We start from the raw sequence: 24,347 nt of genomic DNA on the forward strand, positions 1-24,347 counted from the left end.
ACACAACGTACCTCCATAACCCTACACCACACTGTACCTCCATAACCCTGCACCACACTGTACCTCCATAACCCTGCGCCACACTGTACCACCATAACCCTACACACAACGTACCTCCATAACCCTACACCACACTGTACCTCCATAATACTACACCACACTGTACCTCCATAACCCTGTGCCACACTCTGTCTCCATAACCCTGCCCCACACTGCACCTCCATAACCCTGCACCACAATGTCCCTCCATAACCCTGCCCCACACTGCACCTCCATAACCCTGCACCACAATGTCCCTCCATAACCCTGCACCACACTGTACCTCCACAACCCTGCACCACAATGTTTCTCCATAACGTTGCACCACACTGTACCTCCATAATCCTGCACCACAACGTACCACCACAACCCTGCACCACAATGTACCTCCATAACCCAGCCCCACACTGTACCTCCACAACGCTGCACCACAATGTACGTCCACAACCCTGCACCACAATGTCCCTCCATAACCCTGCACCATAACGTATCTCCATTACCCTGCACCACAATGTACTTCCATAATCCTGCACCACAATGTACCTCCACAACCCTACACACACTCTCCCTCCATAACGCTACACCACAATGTACTTCCATAACCCTGCACCACACCTTTCCTCCATAACCCTACATCACACTGTACCTCCATAATCCTGCACCACACAGTACCTCAATATCCCTACACCACATTGTACCTCCACAACATGACACCACACTGTACCTCCATAACCCTACACCACAATATACCTCCACAACCCTGCACCACAATGTACCTTCATATCCCTACACCACACTGTACCTCCATAACCCTACAACACTCTGTACCTCCTTAACCCTGCACCACGCTGTACCTCCATAACCCTACAACACTCTGTACCTCCTTAACCCTACACCACACTGTACCTCCATAACCCTGCGCCACACTGTACCTACACAACCCTGCACCACACTGCACCTCCATAACCCTGCACCACAATGTACCTCCATAACCCTACACCATACTGTACCTACGTAACACTACACCACACTGTACCTCCATAACCCTGCACCACAACGTACCACCACAAGCCTACACCACACTGTACCTCCATAACCCTGCACCACAAAGTACTTCCATAACCCTGCACCACACTGTACCTCCACAACCCTACACCACACTGTACCTCCATAACCCTACACCACACGGCACCTCCATAAACCTGCACCACAATGTTCCACCACAACCCTACACCACACTGTACCTCCATAATACTACACCACACTGTACCTCCTTAACCCAGCCCCACACTGCACCTCCATAACCCTACATCACACTGTACCTCCATAATCCTGCACCACACAGTACCTCAATATCCCTACACCACACTGTACCTCCATAACCCTACACCACAATGTACCTCCATATCCCTACACCACAATGTACCTCCATAACCCTGCACCACAATGTACCTCCATAACCCTGTACCACAATGACCCTCCATAACCCTGCACCACAATGACCCTCCATAACCCTGCACCACAATGACCCTCCATAACCCAGCCCCCCACTGTACCTCCACATTGCTGCATCACAATGTACCTCCACAACCCTACACCACACTGTACCTCCATAACTGTACATCACACTGTACCTCCATAACCCTACACCGCAATAAAGCTCTCTAACCCTACACCGCACTTTACCTCCATAACCCTGCACCACACTGTACCTCCAAAACCCTACACCACAATGTACCACCACAACCCTACACCACACTGTACCTGCATAACCCTGCACCACATGTACCTCCATAACCCTACACCACACTGTACCTGCATAACCCTGCACCACACTGTACCTCCATAACCCTACACCACACTGTACCTCCATAACCCTACACCACACTGTACCACCACAACCCTACACCACACTGTACCTCCATAACCCTGCACCACACTGTACGTCCATAACCCTGCACCACACTGTACCTCCATAACCCTACACCACACTGTACCTCCATAACCCTACACCACACTGCACCTCCATAACCCTACACCACACTGTACCTCCATAACCCTGCACCACACTGTACCTCCATAACCCTACACCACACTGCACCTCCATAACCCTACACCACAATGTACCACCACAACCCTACACCACACTGTACCTCCATAACCCTACACCACACTGTACCTGCATAACCCTGCACCACACTGTACCTCCATAACCCTACACCACAATGTACCTCCATAACCCTACACCACACTGTACCTCCATAACCCTACACCACACTGTACCTGCATAACCCTACACCACACTGTACCTGCATAACCCTGCACCACACTGTACCTCCATAACCCTACACCACACTGTACCACCACAACCCTACACCACACTGTACCTCCATAACCCTACAACACACTGTACCTCTATAACCCTACACCACACTGTACCTGCATAACCCTGCACCACACTGTACCTCCATAACCCTACACCACAATGTACCTCCATAACCCTACAACACACTGTACCTCTATAACCCTACACCACACTGTACCTGCATAACCCTACACCACACTGTACCTGCATAACCCTGCACCACACTGTACCTCCATAACCCTACACCACACTGTACCACCACAACCCTACACCACACTGTACCTCCATAACCCTACAACACACTGTACCTCTATAACCCTACACCACACTGTACCTGCATAACCCTGCACCACACTGTACCTCCATAACCCTACACCACACTGTACCACCATAACCCTACAACACACTGTACCTCTATAACCCTACACCACACTGTACCTCCATAACCCTGCACCACACTGTACCTCCATAACCCTACACCACACTGTACCTCCATAACCCTACACCACACTGTACCTCCATAACCCTGCACCGCACTGTACCTCCATAACCCTGCACCACACTGTACCTCCATAACCCTACACCACACTGTACCTCCATAACCCTACACCACACTGTACCACCACAACCCTACACCACACTGTACCTCCATAACCCTGCACCACACTGTACCTCCATAACCCTACACCACACTGTACCTCCATAACCCTACACCACACTGCACCTCCATAACCCTACACCACAATGTACCTCCATAACCCTGCACCACAATGTACCTCCATAACCCTACACCACACTGTACCTCCATAACCCTACACCACACTGTACCACCACAACCCTACACCACACTGTACCTCCATAACCCTGCACCACACTGTACCTCCATAACCCTACACCACACTGTACCTCCACAACCCTACACCACACTGTACCTGCATAACCCTACACCACACTGTACCTCCATAACCCTACACCACACTGTACCTCCATAACCCTACACCACACTGTACCACCACAACCCTACACCACACTGTACCTGCATAACCCTACACCACACTGTACCTCCATAACCCTACACCACACTGTACCTCCATAACCCTACACCACACTGTACCACCACAACCCTACACCACACTGTACCTCCATAACCCTACACCACACTGTACCTCCATAACCCTACACCACACTGCACCTCCATAACCCTACACCACAATGTACCTCCATAACCCTGCACCACAATGTACCTCCATAACCCTACACCACACTGTACCTCCATAACCCTACACCACACTGTACCTCCATAACCCTGCACTGCACTGTACCTCCATAACCCTGCACCACACTGTACCTCCATAACCCTACACCACACTGTACCACCACAACCCTACACCACACTGTACCTCCATAACCCTACACCACACTGCACCTCCATAACCCTACACCACAATGTACCTCCATAACCCTGCACCACAATGTACCTCCATAACCCTACACCACACAGTACCTCCATAACCCTACACCACAATGTACCTCCATAACCCTACACCACAATGTACCTCCATAACCCTGCACCACAATGTACCTCCATAACCCTGCACCACAATGTACCTCCATAACCCTGCACCACAATGTACCTCCACAACCCTACACCACACAGTACCTCCATAACCCTGCACCACAATGTACCTCCATAACCCTGCACCACAATGTACCTCCACAACCCTACACCACACTGTACCTCCATAACCCTACACCACACAGCACCTCCATAACCCTACACCACAATGTACCTCCATAACCCTGCACCACAATGTACCTCCATAACCCTACACCACACAGTACCTCCATAACCCTACACCACAATGTACCTCCATAACCCTACACCACAATGTACCTCCATAACCCTGCACCACAATGTACCTCCATAACCCTGCACCACAATGTACCTCCATAACCCTGCACCACAATGTACCTCCATAACCCTACACCACACTGTACCTCCATAACCCTGCGCCACACTGCACCTCCATAACCCTACACCACACTGTACCTCCATAACCCTACACCACACTGTACCACCACAACCCTACACCACAATGTACCTCCATAACCCTACACCACACTGTACCTGCATAACCAGGCTTTCGAGTATGCAAGTGTATAAACGCACAGAGACTTTGGTGGTGAGTCCCTGAGCCCACGAGGGGAAGGAGATAGGTCACTCAGCCCAATCACGTTCGTGGTAGGAAACAAAAACACATCCTACCTAATGCCCGGGACTGACACCCGTTCACTCACAGTGACGCCTTGATTCTGTCACCAGGTACCCCCACTGCCCCATCAATGACCCTGACTCCTCAATGTCCTTCCATGAATTGTTCAAGTATACCCCTCTCCATTTGTGATACACCCTGTCTAGTGTCGCACTGAATCACACCACCATGTGTAACAGCTCCCCCACACCATCCGCTGACGCACCCCTGTTGTATATCGGTTAACAAATTAAACAATCATGACATACCACTCATTGTGGCATTGTCTCTGGGTAATAACCTTGTTTCATTTATTACGTAGAGTGAAAGTGTTTCAAGTTGTACCCACAGTAAAGCCCAATGCATCTGTATCTGTTCTCTCTTATACCAGAAGGCCATAGGCCACTCCACCCCTCAAGCCTTCTCTCCTGTTCAATAGGATCATACCTGATTTGACATTCCTCCTGTCCACTTCCTTTTCCTGTAATCCTCAATGACCCTGCTGATCGGAGATGCCAGGAACCTATAGCTTCAAGCAGTGCCCGACCACCCTGAGTTCCCAGCAACCCGAGGGAGGTTGGCAAAAGGAAGTTTGAGGCCATTCCCAAAAAGGCCAGCTTTTCCACATAACCTCCCGTCGCGTTTCCTTCCAGAACAACCGGCTGGAAGATATTCCCGTCGAGCACTTGTCCCGGCTCACCAAACTGAGGACCCTCAGCTTGCACAACAACAGGATCCTGTCCCAAGGTAAGGGGTACGAGGGGCCGAAGGGACTGCTTTAGGATGGGATGGGGGGGGGGTGGGGTTGTGTTGGCCATGGAAGGGGTTTCCAGGCTCAAGTTCGATCTCAACATCTCGGCTTGGGTTTGTCCCCTAGCCCCTACACTCCAGAGAGCACTCACTGTGAGACAGGAGGCGCTGTTCTGAGCTTAAGTACAACAACAACTGAAATCACCTAGCGCTCCCATGAGGTCAGGCCACGACTGTGTACAGCAAGCTCAGAGAGAATACCAACACACACAGAGGGAAAGGGGACAGCAATTTAGCCAATCGATTCCTCAGAGCAGAGGGCTAGCCGGTGAGGATGGATTGAATGGTCTTTGGGAAAACAATATGTTGGTAATTCCCAGAAAATTTGACAGGATTGATGGCGATCCACGTTTGCTGGAGATTCTTCATTCCAGAGGGATATTCTCAGGATGAGGGACTCAGGTAAAAAGATAAAGTAAGACGATAAGACATCAGAGCAGAAATTAGGCCATTCAGCCCATCGAGCCTGCTCAGCCATTCCATCATGGCTGACACATTTCTCAACCCCATTCTCCTGCTTTCTCCCCTTGATCCCCTTCACAATCGAGAACACATCTACCTCCGTCGTTAATCGACTTGCCTACAATACAGCCAGACCATGGGGCTGCCCCGTCATTCAAGAGAGAGAGAGAGAGAGAGAGGGAGGGAGAGAGGACTGGAGTGGGTTAACCTGAGGGCCACCATGCCCCAGGCCAGGGGAGGCATTGAGAAGGAGAGTCCTTCAAGGTGACCTCAGGGAAGTTCAGACGGGAATGGGGACCAACATATTCTGAAGGATCATCGGACTGATTCCCGGGATGGACAGATGGGGATCGACTGGATTGACTGGGCTTCTCCACAGTGGAATTGAGAACAATGGCAGGGGCTGGGGCAAAATCTCATAAAAACATGTATAATCCTGATGGGACAACTTCCTGATGCTGGGCAAGTCCAGAACTAGGGGTCACAGTCTAAGAACACGGAGTAAGTCATTCAGTAAGTCGTTCATGGAACGCCCTGCCAGTAGCAGTGGTCGACTGTCCCTCAATATGGGCATTTAAACGGGCATTGGATAGGCATATGGAGGATAGTGGGCTAGTGTAGGTTAGGTGGGCTTGGATCGGCGCAACATCGAGGGCCAAAGGGCCTGTACTGCGCTGTATCTTTCTATGTTCTATATTCTAGAACTAAGATGGGGATGGATTTCTCCACTCAGAGATGTGAACCTGTGGAATTCTCTCCCACAGGAAGCTGTTGGGACCAATTTGGTAAATATGTTCAAGAGGGAGCTGGACTTGGCCCTTGCAGCTAAAGGGATCAAGGAGTATGGAGAGAAAGTGGGATTGGGATCAGCCATGATCAAATGAATAGGGGAGCAGGCTTGAAGGGCCTAGTCCTGCTTCTATTCTTGGCGTTTCTTCACTCAGAGGGTTGTGTACCTTAGGAATTTGCTACCCCAGAGAGCTGTGGCCAATCACTCAGGTGGCTCAGTGGTTAGCACTGCTGCCTCACAGTGCCAGGGGGACCCAGGTTCGATTCCAGCCTTGGGTGACTGTCTGTGTGGAGTTTGCACATTCTCCATGTCTGCGTGCTCCTGTTTCCTCCCACAGTCCAAAGATGGATGGTTTGGCCATGGGGAATGTGGGGTCACAGTCCTCTTTTGGGGAGTTGGGGGGGGGGGGTGGACTCGATGGGCCAAATGGCCTGCTTCCACACTAAACAAAAAAAAAAGTACTCAGGCCTGAGGGGGAGGTGTTTGGTCCTGGCAGTGGTGTGAGGGATTGTGGGGGAAGGTAGGGCTGGCTGGTGTCGAGATGACCAAATGGTGGAACTGTGCCAAGGTGGGTGTGTGCCTGGCTGATGCTCCTGTTGTGCTTGTTCCTACAGGCTTACCCGATAAAGCGTTCACATCTCTCCAACAGCTGGAGTACCTGTACTTGGCAAACAACAAGGTGAGTGTGCCCAGCTCCACCCACACACACACACACACACACACAGAGGGTACTGTACAAGGGAAGGGGCAAGCCTGAAAGATGGGGTCAGCCTCAACATTAACTCCCTGCACCTCCCCTCCCCACCCCACCCCCACCCTCAGCGCTATCCCATTGCACACAGGGAAGGGAACACATGTCACACACAGTGACCGAACCAGCACCTTCAGGGGTACAGAAAACAAAACTCAACCTGCATTTATATAGTGCTCACATTGTCCTGGAGTGTCTCACAGCCGACGAAGTGTGTCAGAGGTGCAATCATGGTTGTGCGTGTGCACAGCAAGATCCCACTAAGAACTTTGCGGCGATGGTCAGAGGACTGGAACATCGAGTGTCAGGGAGCACAGCACTGGGCCAGGGCTAGCAGAGCTCACAGGGGATCCATCTGCGTCAGTGACCACACCAGTCCGTACAGGGCCAGTGTGTACAGAGACAGCGCATACAGGGCCAGTGTGTACAGGGCCAGTGTGTACAGGGCCAGTCCGTACAGAGCCAGTCCATACAGGGCCAGCGCATACAGGGCCAGTCCGTACAGGGCCAGTGTGTACAGAGACAGCGCATACAGGGCCAGTGTGCACACTGCCAGTGTGTACAGTGCCAGTGTGTACAAGGCTAGTGCATACAGGGCCAGTGTGTACAAGGCCAGTGCGTACAGAGACAGTGCACAGAGACAGTGTGCACAGGGCCAGTGCATACAGAGACAGCACATACAGGGTCAGTGTGTATACAGCCAGAGTGTACAGGGCCAATGTGTACAGAGCCAGTGCGGACAGGGCCAGTGCGTACAGAGACAGTGCATACAGGGTCAGTGTGTACAGAGCCAGTGCGTACAGGGCCAGTGTATACAGGTCCAGTGCATACATGGCCAGTGTGCACAGAGCCAGTGCAGGCAGGGCCAATGCGTACAGGGCAGTGCATACAGGGCCATTGTGTACAGGGCCATTGTGTACAGAGCCAGTGTGTACAGTGCCAGTGTGTACTGAGCCAGTGCAGATAGGGCCAGTGCACACAGAGCCAGTGTGCACAGTGCATACAGGGCCAGTGTGTACAGAGCCAGTCCGGACAGGGCCAGTGCATACAGGGCCATTGTATACACAGCCAGTGCAGACAGGGCCAGTGCGCACAGACTCAGTGCTTACAGGGCCAGTGTATACAGATCCAGTGCATACATGGCCAATGTGCACAGGGCCAGTGCATACAGTGTCAGTGTGTACAGTGCCAGTGTGTACAGAGCCAGTGCATACATGGCTAGTCCGTACAGAGTCAGTGTGTACAGAACCAGTGCATACAGTGCCAGTGTATACAGGTCCAGTGCATGCATGGCCAGTGTGTACAGAGCCACTGCGTACCTCTCCTGTCGGGCCCTGGTCAGATTTGAGGGTTTTGATGAGTTCGTTTTCTTCCCCTCTCCTCCATTTTCTCCTGAGGAGGGTCAGGCCCTGGGACCTGCACATTCTCCCTGTGATCTCCTGAGATTGCGGCCTCTGGGCACAGGGGCACACTGATCGAAAGCGACTGTACACTCTCTCTGGGTTTATGATGGGCTAATGTAATTTGTTATTGAGGTCAAATCATTGCCCTCTCTATCCCTACCCTACATCAACATAGTCCTGTACCAGACACACCCTGATCATGATAAAGACCCCCATCTTGATCACTAATGCCCCTGTAAGGTGGGACATCTGCCCTCCTTTACCCTGTCTGACTCCAGACACACAGCAACGTGGTCAGCTCTGAGCTGCCTTTGGAAATACCACATTTCCAAAGGGCCGGGTTATCATTGGCAGGTTTGTCAATGAGGCGCGTCGATCCACTGAATGGGTCAACAGAAACTCTTGGTGGGGAAGGAGCTGGAGGTAGATGTTGCATGTACCTTGGTGCTGAAGTCTGGGCAGGATCCACTGTTTGGAGCACTGTGTCCAGTTCTGGTCGCCCTGCTACAGGAAGGACATCATTAAATTGGAGAGGGTGCAGAAAAGATTTACAAGGATGTTGCCGGGGTTGGAGGGTTTGAGCTACAGGGAGAGGCTGGGGCTGTTTTCCCTGGAGCGTCGGAGGCTGAGGGGTGACCTTATAGAGGTTTACAAAATCATGAGGGGCATGGATAGGGTAAATGGACAAGGTTCTTTTTCCCCAGGGTAGGGTAGTCCAAAACTTAGACGGCAGAGGTTTAAGGTGAGAGGGGAAAGGTTTAAAAGGAACCTGAGGAGCAATAATTTCACGCATGTGTGGAATGAGCTGCCAGAGAAAGTGGTGGAGGTGGGTACAGTTACAACATTTAAAGGGCATCTAGATGGGTATGTGGATAGGAAGGGTTTAGAGGGATATGGGCTGAACACAGGCAAACAGGCCCAGATTTGTTTGGGAACACGGTCGGCATGGACAAGTTGGGCCGAAGGGTCTGTTTCGTGCTGTATGACTCCAGGACTGTGACTCTCTGATGGAGGGAGAGGCTATTACACTGTATACAGGAGGGAAAATGGGTGGGCAAGGACAGGGTGAGGTGAGAGGACCAAGGGGTCACTGTGTTACTGTACGCTAACACTAACTCTGATTCCGTTGCTACCTTCTCAGCTGACAGTAACCCCCAGGCAGCTGCCCAACACCCTGAGCATCGCTGACTTTGCTGGCAACCACCTCACAGAGATCTTCGCTCTCACCTTCGGGCACAAGCCGAAACTCAGGTAACGTCCGGCAAGCTGCCTTCTCGGCTGGGTCAATCAGGGAGATTCCCTAAAAAGGGGAGTACGGAACTCATGGTAGAAACTGACCTTTGGAGGCTCCCTTCTGTCAAAACCAACCTCCACAAACAGAATCGTAGCACTGTGACAGAGCAGGAGGAGGACGTTCAGCCCATCGTGAGCGCCGTGGTTCTATCCCCCAAGTGCCAATCTCCTTGCCTTGTCTGCATTTCCCTAACATCCAATGATCATATGCTGCAGAAAGAGGCCATTGAGTATATAGCGACCCACCCAAGAGTATCCCACATAGTCCCACTCCATCCTGCATTTCCCATGGCTAACCCACCCAACCTGCTCATCCCTGGACAGTATGGGTAATTTCCCATGGCTAACTCACCCAGACTGCTCATTCCTGGACAGTATGGGTAATTTCCCATGGCTAACCCACCCAGCCTGCTCATCCCTGGACAGTATGGGTAATTTCCCATGGCTAACCCACCCTATCCTGCACATGCTTGGACTGTGGGAGGAAACCGGAGCATCCAGAGGAAACGTTCTCCCTGTGTCTGTCAAACAGACACAGGGAGAATGTGCAAACTCCACACAAACAGTCACCCGAGGCTGGGATTGAACCCAGGTCCCTGGCGCTGTGAGGCAGCAGTGCTAACCACTGAGCCACTGTGACTCCTACTCCTATTTCTTTTGGTCTCATTGTCTTATGTTGGTCGGTCACCACCTTTGATGTTTGAGAGTCTAACCTCTTGTGGATGGAAACTGGCTGGTGCATGTGTTCAGGCTTCTGTACCTTCTCCCCGATGGTAGAGGTTGTAGAAAAACATTGCCAGGGTGGGATGGATCTTTGAGAAAGCTGGCCGCCTTTCCTTGACAGTGGACCTAGTAGATGGATTCTATAGATGGGAGGTTGGCCTTTGTGATTGTGCGGGCTGGGTTCACCACTCTCTGTAACCGTCTCCCATCTTGAACGGTACAGTTGCCGTACCAGGTAGTGATATATCCAGACAGAATGCTCTTGATGGCGCACCTATAAAAGTTGGCAAGGGTATTCGCCATCATGCCAAATTTCCTCAGCTGCCTGAGGAAGAAGAGATGTTGTTGGGCCTTTGTAACCAGTGCGTCCACATGAAGAGTCCAAAAAAACTTGTTGTGGATGACCACTCTCAGGAGCTTGACACTCTTCACTCGTTCCACCTCTGTGCTGTTAATGTGTAGGGGGCATGAGTAACAACCCGCCGAAAGTCAAGAATGAGTTCTTTGGTTTTGCCGGCATTGAGAGCTAGATTATTCTCAGTGCACCATTTTTCCAGGTCTTCCATCTCCCGTCTGTTGTCTGTTTCATCGTCACCTGAGATTTGACCGACTATGGTGGTGTCATCAGCTAACTTGTAAATGGCATTAGTCTGGTACTTGGCGACCTAGTTATGGGTAAACAGTGAGGACAGTAGGCGGCTGAGTACGCACCCCTGGGGGGCTCCAGTGTTGAGTGTTAGTGAGGATAAAATATTGTCCTCAATCTTCACTGATTGTGGCCTGTGGGTCAGGAGACTGAGGAGCTGGAAATGTGTTGCTGGAAAAGCGCAGCAGGTCAGGCAGCATCCAGGGAACAGGAGAATCGACGTTTCGGGCATAAGCCCTTCTTCAGTCAGGCATGATGGCTAATACCCTTGCCAACTTTTATAGGTGCGCCATCAAGAGCATTCTGTCTGGATATATCACTACCTGGTATGCCCGAAACGTCGATTCTCCTGTTCCCTGGATGCTGCCTGACCTGCTGCGCTTTTCCAGCAACACATTTCCAGCTCTGATCTCCAGCATCTGCAGACCTCACTTTCTCCTCAGGAGACTGAGGATCCAGTTACAGAGAGTGGGGCTTAGTCTGAGATCACTAACTGCCTGTTGCATGCCGAATTTGTTGCATAATGGCATAGCTTTCAGATCATTCAGGCACAGCATCTCTAAGATAGTGACATGACATTATAACACAAGATGTTCCAGTATAAAAGAACCCACCTCATCTACCATCACTCTCACTTGCAATGTAGTCAGTATGTGGTGCCTTTGGTTGGTTAGGTGTATGGAAATGTACAGTAATATCATTAAGCACAGACCATACGTGTGTGTCGGTGTGCCTGGTATCAGATAGCCATGTAAACAATTACAGTGGACAATAAATTTCCAGATATCTGTCTCAACAAAACTGCCTGACTCTCTACGGTATATGTGAGCTGTGAAGAGCATCAGAATTGGTTGAAAAAGGTACAAACAGAGCAGCTTTCGCAAATAAACAAGTGACCCCAGCACCTTGTCAAAGCATCCCACAGCAGAGCGTCAAATTCGGTGCAGACCGAGTTGAGATTGGGCAGAGGCTGGTGAAGAGTTAGCAGGGAGGGCCCACATAAGGGTGGAGCATCATCAGGTTTGAAGAGAGAAAAGTGATAGCAAGGCGTGGGGAAGGGAGGGGCCACGATTTTGGGAAGGAATCTGAAGGAAAGAGCAACAATCTTGTTCCCCAATGCAGGAGTGGAGGATTTCCAAAGAGCTGGGATGGAGTTGGCACAAGAGAGTGAGCTGTGGGGAGTTGTTAATGAGGCTGTGGGCAGAGTACAGGGTGGGGAGGGTTCGAGAGTAGTGTTTTGTAACACATGAGATGGAACGTGCAAGACAAATGGAGAGGAACTGTCGGAGAAGATCCGGCCAGGAGGTAATGATATAAACCAGCGTTCCAGGAATTGTGGGAGCTTGGGGTTTGCGGTTTTTGGGAGGGGGCAGCTATGAGCTGAACTGAGATGGTGCAGGGGTGGAAAAGAAACTTACTAAACATTAAACTGCTGGAACGCTCAGCATGTCTCCAGCTAAGTCACAAAGGTTATAGAGTCCATTCAATTCAAGACTTGAGTCTATAAATAAGAGGCGATCTCACTGAGACCTATAGGATTCTGAAAGGGTAGTGAGAGGATGTTTCCCCTGATGGGAGAGTCTGGGACCAGAGGGCATAGTCTCTGAATAAAGGGTCACCAATTTCAGACTGGGATGAGGAGGAATTTCTTCTCTCAGAGGGTTGTGGGTCTTTGGAGCTCCTTGCCACAGGGAGAGCCATGGGGGCAGAGTCCTTGTGGATATTTGAGGCTGAGATTGATAGATTCTCAATCAGTCAGAGAATCAAGGGTGACAGGCAGGAAAGTGGACATGAGGATGATTATGTTGAATGGTGGAGCACGCTTGAAGGGCCGAATGGCCCACTCCTCCTCCTTTTTCTTACGGTCTTAATACTTTCACTGCTTTCCATCGCAGCTAATGGTGACTGTTTTCTCACAGGTCTGTGTATCTCCACAACAATAATCTGACCAATGCTGGCCTCCCCAAGGCCATGTTCAGTGGCTCGGACATGGTCAATATTTTAATCCTATCCAACAATAATCTGACCCGGGTTCCTGAGATTCTGCCATCTCAGCTTATCCAGCTGCATTTACAGGTATGTGTTGGAGTGTCATTCATCTATAACCACAAAGTACAGTACAGTAGAATGGATAAGTACAGTGGAACAAGCAGATATAGTGCAAACAATGTATACAGAGTAACAGGGTGTACAGTGTAACAGGCATGTATGGTGTAATAGGCGTATACCATGAAACAGGTGTATATGGTATAACAGGCATATACAGTGTAACAGGTGTGTATGGCGTAACAGGCGTCTAACAGGCATGTACTGTGTACAGTATAGCAGGTGGCTACAGTGCAAAGGTGTGCATAGAGCAACAGGCATTTACAGTGTAATGGGTGTGTACAGTATAGCAGGCATGTGCAGCATAACATGTGTGCACATTACAACAGGTATGCGCAGTACAAGCGTGTGCAGTACAACAGGTGTGTGCAATGCAAAAGGCGTGTGCAGTACAACAGGCGTGTGCAGTACAACATGCGTGTGCAGTACAACAGGTGCATGCAGTACAACAGGTGTGTGCAGTACAACAGGCGTGTGCTGTACAACAGGCGTGTGCTGTACAACAGATGTGTGCAGTACAACAGGCACGTGCAGTACAATAGGTGTGTGCAGTACAACAGGCGTGTGCTGTACAACAGATGTGTGCACTATAACAGGTGTGTGCAGTACCACAGGTGTGTGCAGTACAACAGATGTGTGCACTACAACAGGTGTGTGCAGTACAACAGGCGTGTGCAGTACAACAGGCGTGTGCAGTACAACAGGTGTGTGCAGTACAACAGATGTGTGCACTATAACAGGTGTGTGCAGTACAACAGATGTGTGCACTATAACAGGTGTGTGCAGTACAACAGGCGTGTGCAGTTCAACAGGCGTGTGCAGTACAACAGATGTGTGCAGTACAACAGGCATGTGCAGTACAACAGGCATGTGCAGTACAACAGGCATGTGCAGTACAACAGGCGTGTGCAGTACAACAGGTGTGTGCAGTACAACAGGCGTGTGCAGTACAACAGGTGTGTGCAGTACAACAGGCATGTGCAGTACAACAGGTGTGTGCAGTACAACAGATGTGTGCAGTACAACAGGCATGTGCAGTACAACAGGTGTGTGCAGTACAACAGGCGTGTACAGTACAACAGGTGTGTGCAGTACAACAGATGTGTGCAGTACAACAGGTGTGTGCAGTACAACAGGCATGTGCAGTACAACAGGCGTGTGCAGTACAACAGGTGTGTGCAGTACAACAGGCGTGTGCAGTACAACAGATGTGTGCAGTACAACAGGCGTGTGCAGTATAACAGGTGTGTGCAGTACAACAGGCGTGTACAGTACAACAGGTGTGTGCAGTACAACAGATGTGTGCAGTACAACAGATGTGTGCAGTACAACAGATGTGTGCAGTACAACAGGCATGTGCAGTACAACAGGTGTGTGCAGTACAACAGGCGTGTGCAGTACAACAGGTGTGTGCAGTACAACAGGCGTGTGCAGTACAACAGGTGTGTGCAGTACAACAGGTGTGTGCAGTACAACAGGCGTGTACAGTACAACAGGTGTGTGCAGTACAACAGATGTGTGCAGTATAACAGGTGTGTGCAGTACAACAGGTGTGTGCAGTACAACAGGCGTGTGCAGTACAACAGGTGTGTGCAGTACAACAGGCGTGTGCAGTACAACAGGCATGTGCAGTATAACAGGTGTGTGCAGTACAACAGGCGTGTACAGTACAACAGGTGTGTGCAGTACAACAGATGTGTGCAGTACAACAGATGTGTGCAGTACAACAGATGTGTGCAGTACAACAGGCATGTGCAGTACAACAGGTGTGTGCAGTACAACAGGCGTGTGCAGTACAACAGGTGTGTGCAGTACAACAGGCGTGTGCAGTACAACAGGTGTGTGCAGTACAACAGGTGTGTGCAGTACAACAGGCGTGTACAGTACAACAGGTGTGTGCAGTACAACAGATGTGTGCAGTATAACAGGTGTGTGCAGTACAACAGGTGTGTGCAGTACAACAGGTGTGTGCAGTACAACAGGCGTGTGCAGTACAACAGGCGTGTGCACTATAACAGGTGTGTGCAGTACAACAGGCGTGTGCAGTACAGCAGGTGTGTGCAGTACAACAGATGTGTGCACTATAACAGGCGTGTGCAGTACAACAGGTGTGTGCCGTATAACAGGTGTGTGCAGTACAACAGGCATGTGCAGTACAGCAGGTGTGTGCAGTACAACAGATGTGTGCACTATAACAGGCGTGTGCAGTACAACAGGAGTGTGCAGTACAACAGGTGTGTATAGCTGTCTGCATGACAGGTCCTGAACTCAAGTTGCTGAGCCAGCACACTTTGTTAATGAGCTCCAGTGTCTCAACATGGGCATCACCCAAACTCAAACTTTCATTTCAAATAAAGAAAGAAAGGAAGGAGAGGTTAAAAAGACAGAGAGGTGAGAGTGAGAATGAAAGTAAAGCAAAGAAGGAAAAACAGACAAAGAAAGAGAAAAAGTGGAGCAAAACAGAGAAAAATAAAGAGTGACAAGAGGAAATAGAAAAATAGTGGGAAAGAGGGAGGTAAGAGACCGGGTGAAGAAGCACTATACATTTTCAATAAATCGCAGCTGTTAGGATTGTTGAATCTCCCAGGAAATAATCCGTTATTAACGACCAGATACATCGAAGACAGATACAGCTGCTGGATACAAAGTGAACTAATGCATTCCCTTTGAAATCTAAGCATGGTTCAAGGTCCAAGCTGATGACAACGCAGTCAGACAGTGTGGAAACAGGCCCTTTGACCCAACCAGTCCAAGCTGACCACAATCCCAAACAGAACCAATCCCACCGGCCTGCTCCTGGCCTATATCCCTCCAAACCTTTCCTATTCACATACTTATCCAAGTGTCTTTTAAACATTGTAACTGTATCCACATCCACCACTTCTTCAGGAAGTTCATTCCACACGTGAACCATTCTCTGTTTAAAAATGTTGCCCCTCAGGTCATAGAGATGTACAGCATGGAAACAGACCCTTCGGTCCAACCCGTCCATGCCGACCAGGTATCCTAACCCAATCTAGTCCCACCTGCCAGTACCCAGCCCATATCCCTCCAAACCCTTCCTATTCATATACCCATCCAAATGCCTCTTAAATGTTGCAATTGTACCAGCCTCCACCACTTCCTCTGGCAGCTCATTCCATACACGTACCACCCTCTGTGTGAAAAGGTTACCCCTTAGGTCTCTTTGATATCTTTTCCCTCTCACCCTAAACCTATGCCCTCTAGTTCTGGACTCCCCAACCCCAGGGAAAATACTTTGTCTATTTATCCTACCCATGCCCCTCATAATTTTGTAAACCTCTATAAGGTCACCCCTCAGCCTCCAACACTCCAGGGAAAACTGCCCCAGCCTGTTCAGCCTCTCCCTGTTGCTCAAACCCTCCAACCCTGGCAACATCTTAGTAAATCTTTTCTGAACCCTTTCAAGTTTCACAACATCTTTTCGATAGGAAGGAGACCAGAATTGCATGCAATATTCCAACAGTGGCCTAACCAATGTCCTATACAGCCACAACATGACCTCCCAACTCCTGTACGCAGTACTCTAACCAATAAAGGAAAGCATACCAAACGCCTTCTTCACTATCCTATCTACGTGCGACTCCACTTTCAAGGAGCTATGAACCTGCACTCCAAGGTCTCTTTGTTCAGCAACACTCCCTAGGAGCTTACCATTAAGTGTATAAGTCCTGCTAAGATTTGCTTTCCCAAAATGCAGCACCTCACATTTATCTAAATTAAACTCCATCTGCCACTTCTCAGCCCATTGGCCCATCTGGTCAAGATCCTGTTGTAATCTGAGGTGACCCTCTTCGCTGTCCACTACACCTCCAATTTTGGTGTCATCTGCAAACTTATTAACTATACCTTTTACGCTCACATCCAAATCATTTATATAAATTACAAAAAGTAGTGGACCCAGCACCGATCCTTGTGGCACTCCACTGGTCACAGGTCTCCAGTCTGAAAAACAACCCTCCACCACCACCCTCTGTCTTCTACCTTTGAGCCAGTTCTGTATCCAAATGGCTAGTTCTCCCTGTATTCCATGAGATCTAACCTTGCTAACCAGTCTCCCATGGGGAACCTTGTCGAACGCCTTGCTGAAGTCCACACAGATCACGCCTACTGCTCTGCCCTCATCAATCCTTTTTGTTACTTCTTCAAAAAACTCAATCAAGTTTGTGAGACATGATTTCCCATGCACAAAGCCATGTTGACTATCCCTAATGAGTCCTTGCCTTTCCAAATATATGTACATCCTGTCCCTCAGGATTCCCTCCAACAACTTGCCCACCACCGAGGTCAGGCTCACTGGTCTATTGTTCCCTGGCTTGTCCTTACCACCTTTCTTAAACAGTGGCACCACTTTTGCCAACCTCCAGTCTTCCAGCATCTCACCTGTGACTATCGATGATACAAATATCTCAGCAAGGGGCCCAGCAATCACTTCCCTAGCTTCCCACAGAGTTCTAGGGTACACCTGATCAGGTCCTGGAGATTTATCCACCTTTACCTGTTTCAAGACATCCAGCACTTCCTCCTCTGTAATCTGGACATTTTTCAAGGTGTCACCATCTATTTCCCTACAGTCTATATCTTTCATATCCTTTTCCACAGTTAATACTGATGCAAAATACATCTCTATGACTCTATATACCGCCTAGTCTTGAAATCCCCCACCCTACGGAAAATACACCTGCCATTCTCCTTATCTATACCCCTCATTATTTTATAAAACTCCATAACCTCCCACATTCCAGTGAAAAGAGTCCCAGCCTATCCCTTTAACTCAAACTTTCAATTCCCTTCGCCAATTCCTGAACCCCCTTTGACTCAATAATATCCTTCATATACCAGGGAGACCAGAACTGCACACAATACTCCAGAAGATGCCTCACCAATGTCCTGTATAACCTCAACATGACGTCCCAACCCGTGTACTCAAAGGTCTGAACAATGAAGGCAAGTGTGCTAAACCCCTTCTTAACCTCCCTGTCTATGTGTAGGGTAAACCTCAAAGAGCTGTGTTCCTGAGCTCCTAGGACTCTCTGTTCTACCCAATGCGCAGCACTAAGAGTAGCAGACAAGGGTAGACCAATGTGGTCCATCGCTGCCAACATTCGACATTGGATCAGAGGAAAGCTCTGAACAGTTGGAAGGAGTTTATTTTATTTGTGTCTATGTGTTTTTCCATAACAGAACAACAGAATCTCGAAGATTCCTAAAGATGTCTTCAGTCATTTGGAGCATCTTCGAGAGTTGTACCTGCAAAACAACAGGCTGTCCAATGCAGGTATTCATTCACAAACTTTCAGGTGAGCAAGGTGCAGCATTCACCAGAGAGGAATAGGCCATTCAGCCCATTGAGCCTGCTCCATTATTTGATATGATCATGGCTGACCGAACACATCAATGTCTTTTACCCACAGTATCCCTATGGCCCTTAATAATCACGAAATATATTAACCTTGACTTTAAATGAACTGAAAGACTGCGCTTCCACTGTCATAGGGGGTACAGAATGCCAAAGGTTCACAGCCCGTTGAGCACAAACATTCCTCTCCAACTCGGAACTAAATGGTATCCTCATTTAAATTGTGTCCCTTGGTTCTAGACTCCCCCCTGGGCTTTAGACCCCTGCCCTCAGTCTGGGGAAACAGCTGACCTGCATCTATCTGTCTATCCCTTTAAGTATTCAGTAGGTTTGAATGTGGTCCCACTCCCTCTTCACCACTCAATCATGCCTCTGTCCGTCTGGGATGATTCCACTTGCTACCGGAGCCCAGTGTCCCTTCATCAGCCATCCTGAGAATGAGTCTGGTGAGGCTTCGGCCCACCCTCTATGGCAATGATGTCCTTCCCAAGGGAGGGAGACCAAAACTGCTGGCACTACTCCAAATACAATCTAGTCCAGCTTCTATACAGTTCAAGCAAGGCTTCACTATCTCTGTACTCAAATCCTCTTGCAATAAACGTTAACATTCCTAATACCCACTTGCTAGCCTTCTCTGACTTATTTATAAGGACACCCTTTGAACATCAACACTTTCCAACCTTCGATCATGTACAAATCTTCCTGGAAACACCTTAAAATTTTCCTTAAAACACACATTCCCACTTAGCTCTGTAAGTTTGCAGATTTGGAAATATTACATTCAGTCCCCATGTCCATTATCATTGATACAGCCTGTGAACAGGACAGGTACCCCACTGTCCACACACTGTCAATGCGAGAATCATGCATTTATTCCTCTGCTCTGATTCCTGTCTCTTCACTAATTCTTCATCCATGCCAGTACATTACCCCTTCAGCCATGTGCCAACAACCTGTTCAGGAGGGTATTATCAAAAGCTTTCTGAAAATCTCAACATATTAGATCCTTAGAAGCCCCTTTATTTCTTGTGTGGGTAACATCCTCAAGAACCCCAATGGGTTCGTCAAACCCAATTTGCCGTTTGCGAATCCCTACCAACCGGGCCCAATCAGATCCGATTTTTTTTATCCATAAATCCTTCGCCATGTCCTTTATGATAGGCTCGAGCATTTCGGAAGTGAGGAAAACATCAGGCGGTGAAAGCAACTCAGGACTTCCTAAATTAGCTGCCCGCCCGAACAACAAACCTGCCTCTGACTGCCTGGGATGATTCCACTTGCTCCCCGAGTTTGGAAAGTCTAGAATTAGGGACCGTCGTCTCGGGTTAACCATCAGCCATCTTGGAACAAAATGAAGAGAAATGCCTTCACTTCAACGGTTGTGAATTGTTGGAATCCACTGACCCAGAGAGCTGTGGTTTCTCAGATTATGATGTATATTTCACAAGGCATGGAAACAAACCCTTCGATCCAACCAGGTCCTGGGCCTCCTCCATCGCCAAACCCTATCACCTGACACCTGGAGCAAGAACGCCTCATCTTCCACCTTGGGATCCTCCAACCCCAGGGCATCAATGTGGACTTCACCAGTTTCCTCATCCACCCCCCCCACCTTATCCCAGTTCCAAACTTCTGGCTCAGCACCGTCCTCATGACCTGTCCTACCTGTCCATCTTCCTTCCCACCTATTCACCCCACCCTCCCCACCCCTATTGTACTCTCAGCTAACTTCCCCCCCCCCTCCCATTTATCTCTTCAAACCTGAGGCTCCCAGCCTCATTCCTGATGAAGGGCTTTTGCCCGAAACATCGATTTTCCTGCTCTTCGGATGCTGCCTGACCTGCTGTGCTTTTCCAGCACCACACCTTCGGTGCAATCATAATCCCAAACTAAACTAGTCCCAGCTGCCTGTGTAGAACTCAATTAAAAGTAGAGCAGTGTTGTAGAACAGAGAGCTAGGAATTCAGGTATATAATTCTTTGAAGTTTGTGCTTAAGCACATGTAGACAGGGTGCTTAAGATGGCGTCTAGCATGCATGGCTTCCTTGCTCAGACCTTTGAGTACAGGAGTTGGGACGTCACGGTGAGGTTGTACAGGACATTGGTGAGGCCTCTGTTGGAATACTGTGTCCAGTTCTGTCTAGGAAGGATATTATTAAGCTGGAGAGGGTTCAGAACAGATTTACCAGGATGTTACTGGGAATGGAAAATTTGAATTATAAGGAGAGACTGGATAGGCCGGGACTTTTTTCGCTGGAGTGCAGGAGGTTGAGGGGTGATCTTAGAAAGATTTAGAAAATCATGAGGGGTACAGATAAGGTGAATAGCAAGTGTCTTTTCCCTAGGGTGGGGGAATTCAAAACTAGGGGCATATTTTTAAGGTGAGAAGAGAAAGATTTAGAAAGGACATGAAGGGTAACTTTGTTACACAGGGAGTGGTTCACATGTGGAATGAACTTACAGAGGAAGTGGTGAATGCGGGTACAGTTACAGCATTTATAACACATTTGGATAAGTACACGAATAGGAAAGGTTTGGAGGGAAACGTTAGAAAGGCACTAAGATAATCAAAGATCTGGAGATAGGGTGGGAATGAAGTTACAATAAACTGTTAATGATCTCATTCAGCAGCAAAGAGGCTGCAGAGGCCCAAGGGCCTATGCCTACCACAGTTTCTTGCATTCTTATGTAGGTATAAAGAGTAGCAAAGCATTATATCCACTTGCAGTTTGCAGCTTCATTATCTTTGCGTCAGGGGTCATGGCTTCCATTCCTGCCCAGAGACTTGGAAACATAAAGCAGACTTACACTTCAATGCATTACAGTGAGAGTGCTGAACAGCCCAAGGCACCGTCTTTCTGACACAAGATTAAAGCGGGTCCCCATGTTATTAATTATATTTCTAGTTCATCCTTTTTTACAACCTTTCTAATGCCTCCAGAGAGTGCTGAACCCTGTACAGTGAGGTCCAACTAGCATTCTGTTTGTATTTCTCTCTGCTGCATAACAGTTCTGCTTTCCAGCTTCAGAAATGGGTTCCAGCGTTGTGTGTGACTTTTTTTAAATAGACTTGCTACCTTGAGATGTTATTTTTGGTGATTTGTGTGTCTGTATCTGTTCTGTTGCCTCGGACAACAAGAGGCAATCTGACTTGCTTATTCCTCCTATCAATGTGTGCACCTCACGTTTATAAATATCAGTGCCATTTTGCCAGGTGTGCAGCTACAAAGCCGGCTAGTGATTTTCAGAGTTTTCTCACATTGCCTTTCTGTATGAACTGGACCCCACCCGAACCATATCCCAAATGCCAGCACAGTTTGATGCAAACTGCACAATTTATTAAAGGGCATTTTCAATCTTGGGTGTAGAGCACTTTGGTAAATGGTGAATATCGGTGGTTCCATCACCAAATGCCATGGAATGCTACAATGCCAGTTTAATTCATGGTGGTTAACATGACCACCCCCATCGCTGTCTTGTTACCAGCTTGATACCTATTCTTCCTAGTTAACCCTGCCCACACACGGTTCATTATCACCCATGAGTCTATTATTCAGGACCTTACCAATTTATTTTTATTCATTCATGGGATATGGGTGTCGCTAATTGGGTCAGTGTTTATTGCCTGTCCCAAGTTACCCATTGAGAAGGTGGCGAGCTGCCTTCTTAAACCGCTGTAGTCCATATGATGGCTGAGGCATGGTCACCATCAGGTTAAACCCTGATCGTCAATCATCTCCCTCTCCAATGAGGAAGCAGTCCTATGGTCCTTAGGGATGGGCTTCCTAATTGTAGTCAGGAAAATATAGTCCATCTACTGTACTTTACTCATCAACACTTATTGTTGCTTTCTTCAAACAATTTTAGTCAAAATGTGAATTTGCCCTTTAAAATCTTTCAAATAAAAACTTGTCCTTCTAAACTGGTTAGCACTGCTGCCTCACAGCACCAAGGACCCGGGTTCGATTCCTTCTTCGGGCGACTGTGTGGAGTTTGCAAATTTTCCCCGTGTCTGTGTGGGTTTCCTCCGGGTGCTCTGGTTTCCTGCCACAGTTCAAAGATGTGCAGGTTAGGGTGGATTGGCCACGCTAAATTGCCCCATAGTGTTCAGGGATGTGCAGGTTAGGGTGGATTGGCCATGCTAAATTACCCATAGTGCCCAGGGATGTGCAGGTTAGGGTGGATTGGCCATGCTAAATTGCCCCATAGTGTTCAGGGATGTGCAGGTTAGGGTGGATTGGCCATGCTAAATTGCCCATAGTGTTCAGGGATGTGCAGGTTAGGGTGGATTGGCCATGCTAAATTGCCCCATAGTGTTCAGGGATGTGCAGGTTAGGGTGGATTGGCCATGCTAAATTGCCCCATAGTGTTCAGGGATGTGCAGGTTAGGGTGGATTGGCCATGCTAAATTGCCTGTAGTGTAAGGCAAGTTAGTCAATGGTAAATATAGGGTAGGGGAATGGGTAGGGGAATGAGTCAGGGTCGGAGGGTCGGTGTGGACCTGTTGGGCTGAAGGGCCTGTTTCCATACTGTAGAGAATCTAATCTAATCTAAACCTGACCAGATTTCGTTATATTTCTAGATATTTTGCTGTCACATCCTTGAGTAAGGATACCATTATCTTTCCTACTTGACAGTAAAATGAAAGGACTGCAGTACCTAGACTTATCCAACAACAACCTGACGAAGGTGCCTGAAGGACTGCCTGCCAACATCGTGGTGCTGCAGCTGGGGAGAAACCGGATCACTTCGATCTCCAGGCACAGTCTGAACAGGATCCGTAACCTGGAGTACCTGCTGCTGCAACACAACAGGATCACGGCTGGCCGAGTACACAAGGAAGCCTTTGGGGAGCTGCGGAAGCTGCACACCCTTCACATCTTCAACAACCCGCTAGGTAAGATCCCAGCCGTGCTGCCACGCCGCCTCAGCTCACTCATGCTGCTCCACAATGCCATCCTCAAGATCGGTGCCGACGACTTCGCCTCCGCCTACCACCTGACCGACCTCAACCTGAGTCACAACAGGCTGCGCAGTGCTCGCCTTCACAGGCTGGCCTTCAGAAAGCTTCGCCGGCTGGAGAGGCTCGACCTGTCCGCCAACCAGCTCAGCCTGCTCCCCAGTGGGCTCCCACCCAGCCTGCTCGCCCTGAGGGCGCAGGGCAACCAGATCAGCCAACTCCCCACCGACGCCCTGCTCCATCTGAGCTCTCTGAAGGAACTGCACCTCCATCACAACCTGCTGACAATCGGCAAGATCGCTCCGGGGGTCTGGAGAAACGTGCCGAACCTTAAGGTGGGTCAGGATGGCAGGGCAGGGTTGGGGGT

At 49.1% G+C, this 24,347-nt stretch overlaps 1 protein-coding gene across 1 annotated transcript in view; it reads left to right on the top strand.

Moving 5' to 3' along the window:
- Nucleotides 1–24,347, top strand: part of LOC122548084 (podocan-like protein 1) — a 99,014-nt gene that overhangs the window by 69,627 nt on the left and 5,040 nt on the right. Inside the window, exons 3-8 of the mRNA XM_087983382.1 lie at nucleotides 5,310–5,403; nucleotides 7,333–7,397; nucleotides 10,014–10,123; nucleotides 13,454–13,610; nucleotides 18,846–18,961; nucleotides 23,658–24,315. Coding sequence (XP_087839508.1) covers nucleotides 5,310–5,403; nucleotides 7,333–7,397; nucleotides 10,014–10,123; nucleotides 13,454–13,610; nucleotides 18,846–18,961; nucleotides 23,658–24,315 — 1,200 coding nt within the window. The remainder of the gene's footprint in view (nucleotides 1–5,309; nucleotides 5,404–7,332; nucleotides 7,398–10,013; nucleotides 10,124–13,453; nucleotides 13,611–18,845; nucleotides 18,962–23,657; nucleotides 24,316–24,347) is intronic.

Source organism: Chiloscyllium plagiosum, unplaced genomic scaffold, assembly GCF_037043375.1.
Source record: "Chiloscyllium plagiosum isolate Xiang-an unplaced genomic scaffold, Cpla_swu_hap1 HiC_scaffold_45, whole genome shotgun sequence".
Taxonomy (NCBI): Eukaryota; Metazoa; Chordata; class Chondrichthyes; order Orectolobiformes; family Hemiscylliidae; genus Chiloscyllium; species Chiloscyllium plagiosum.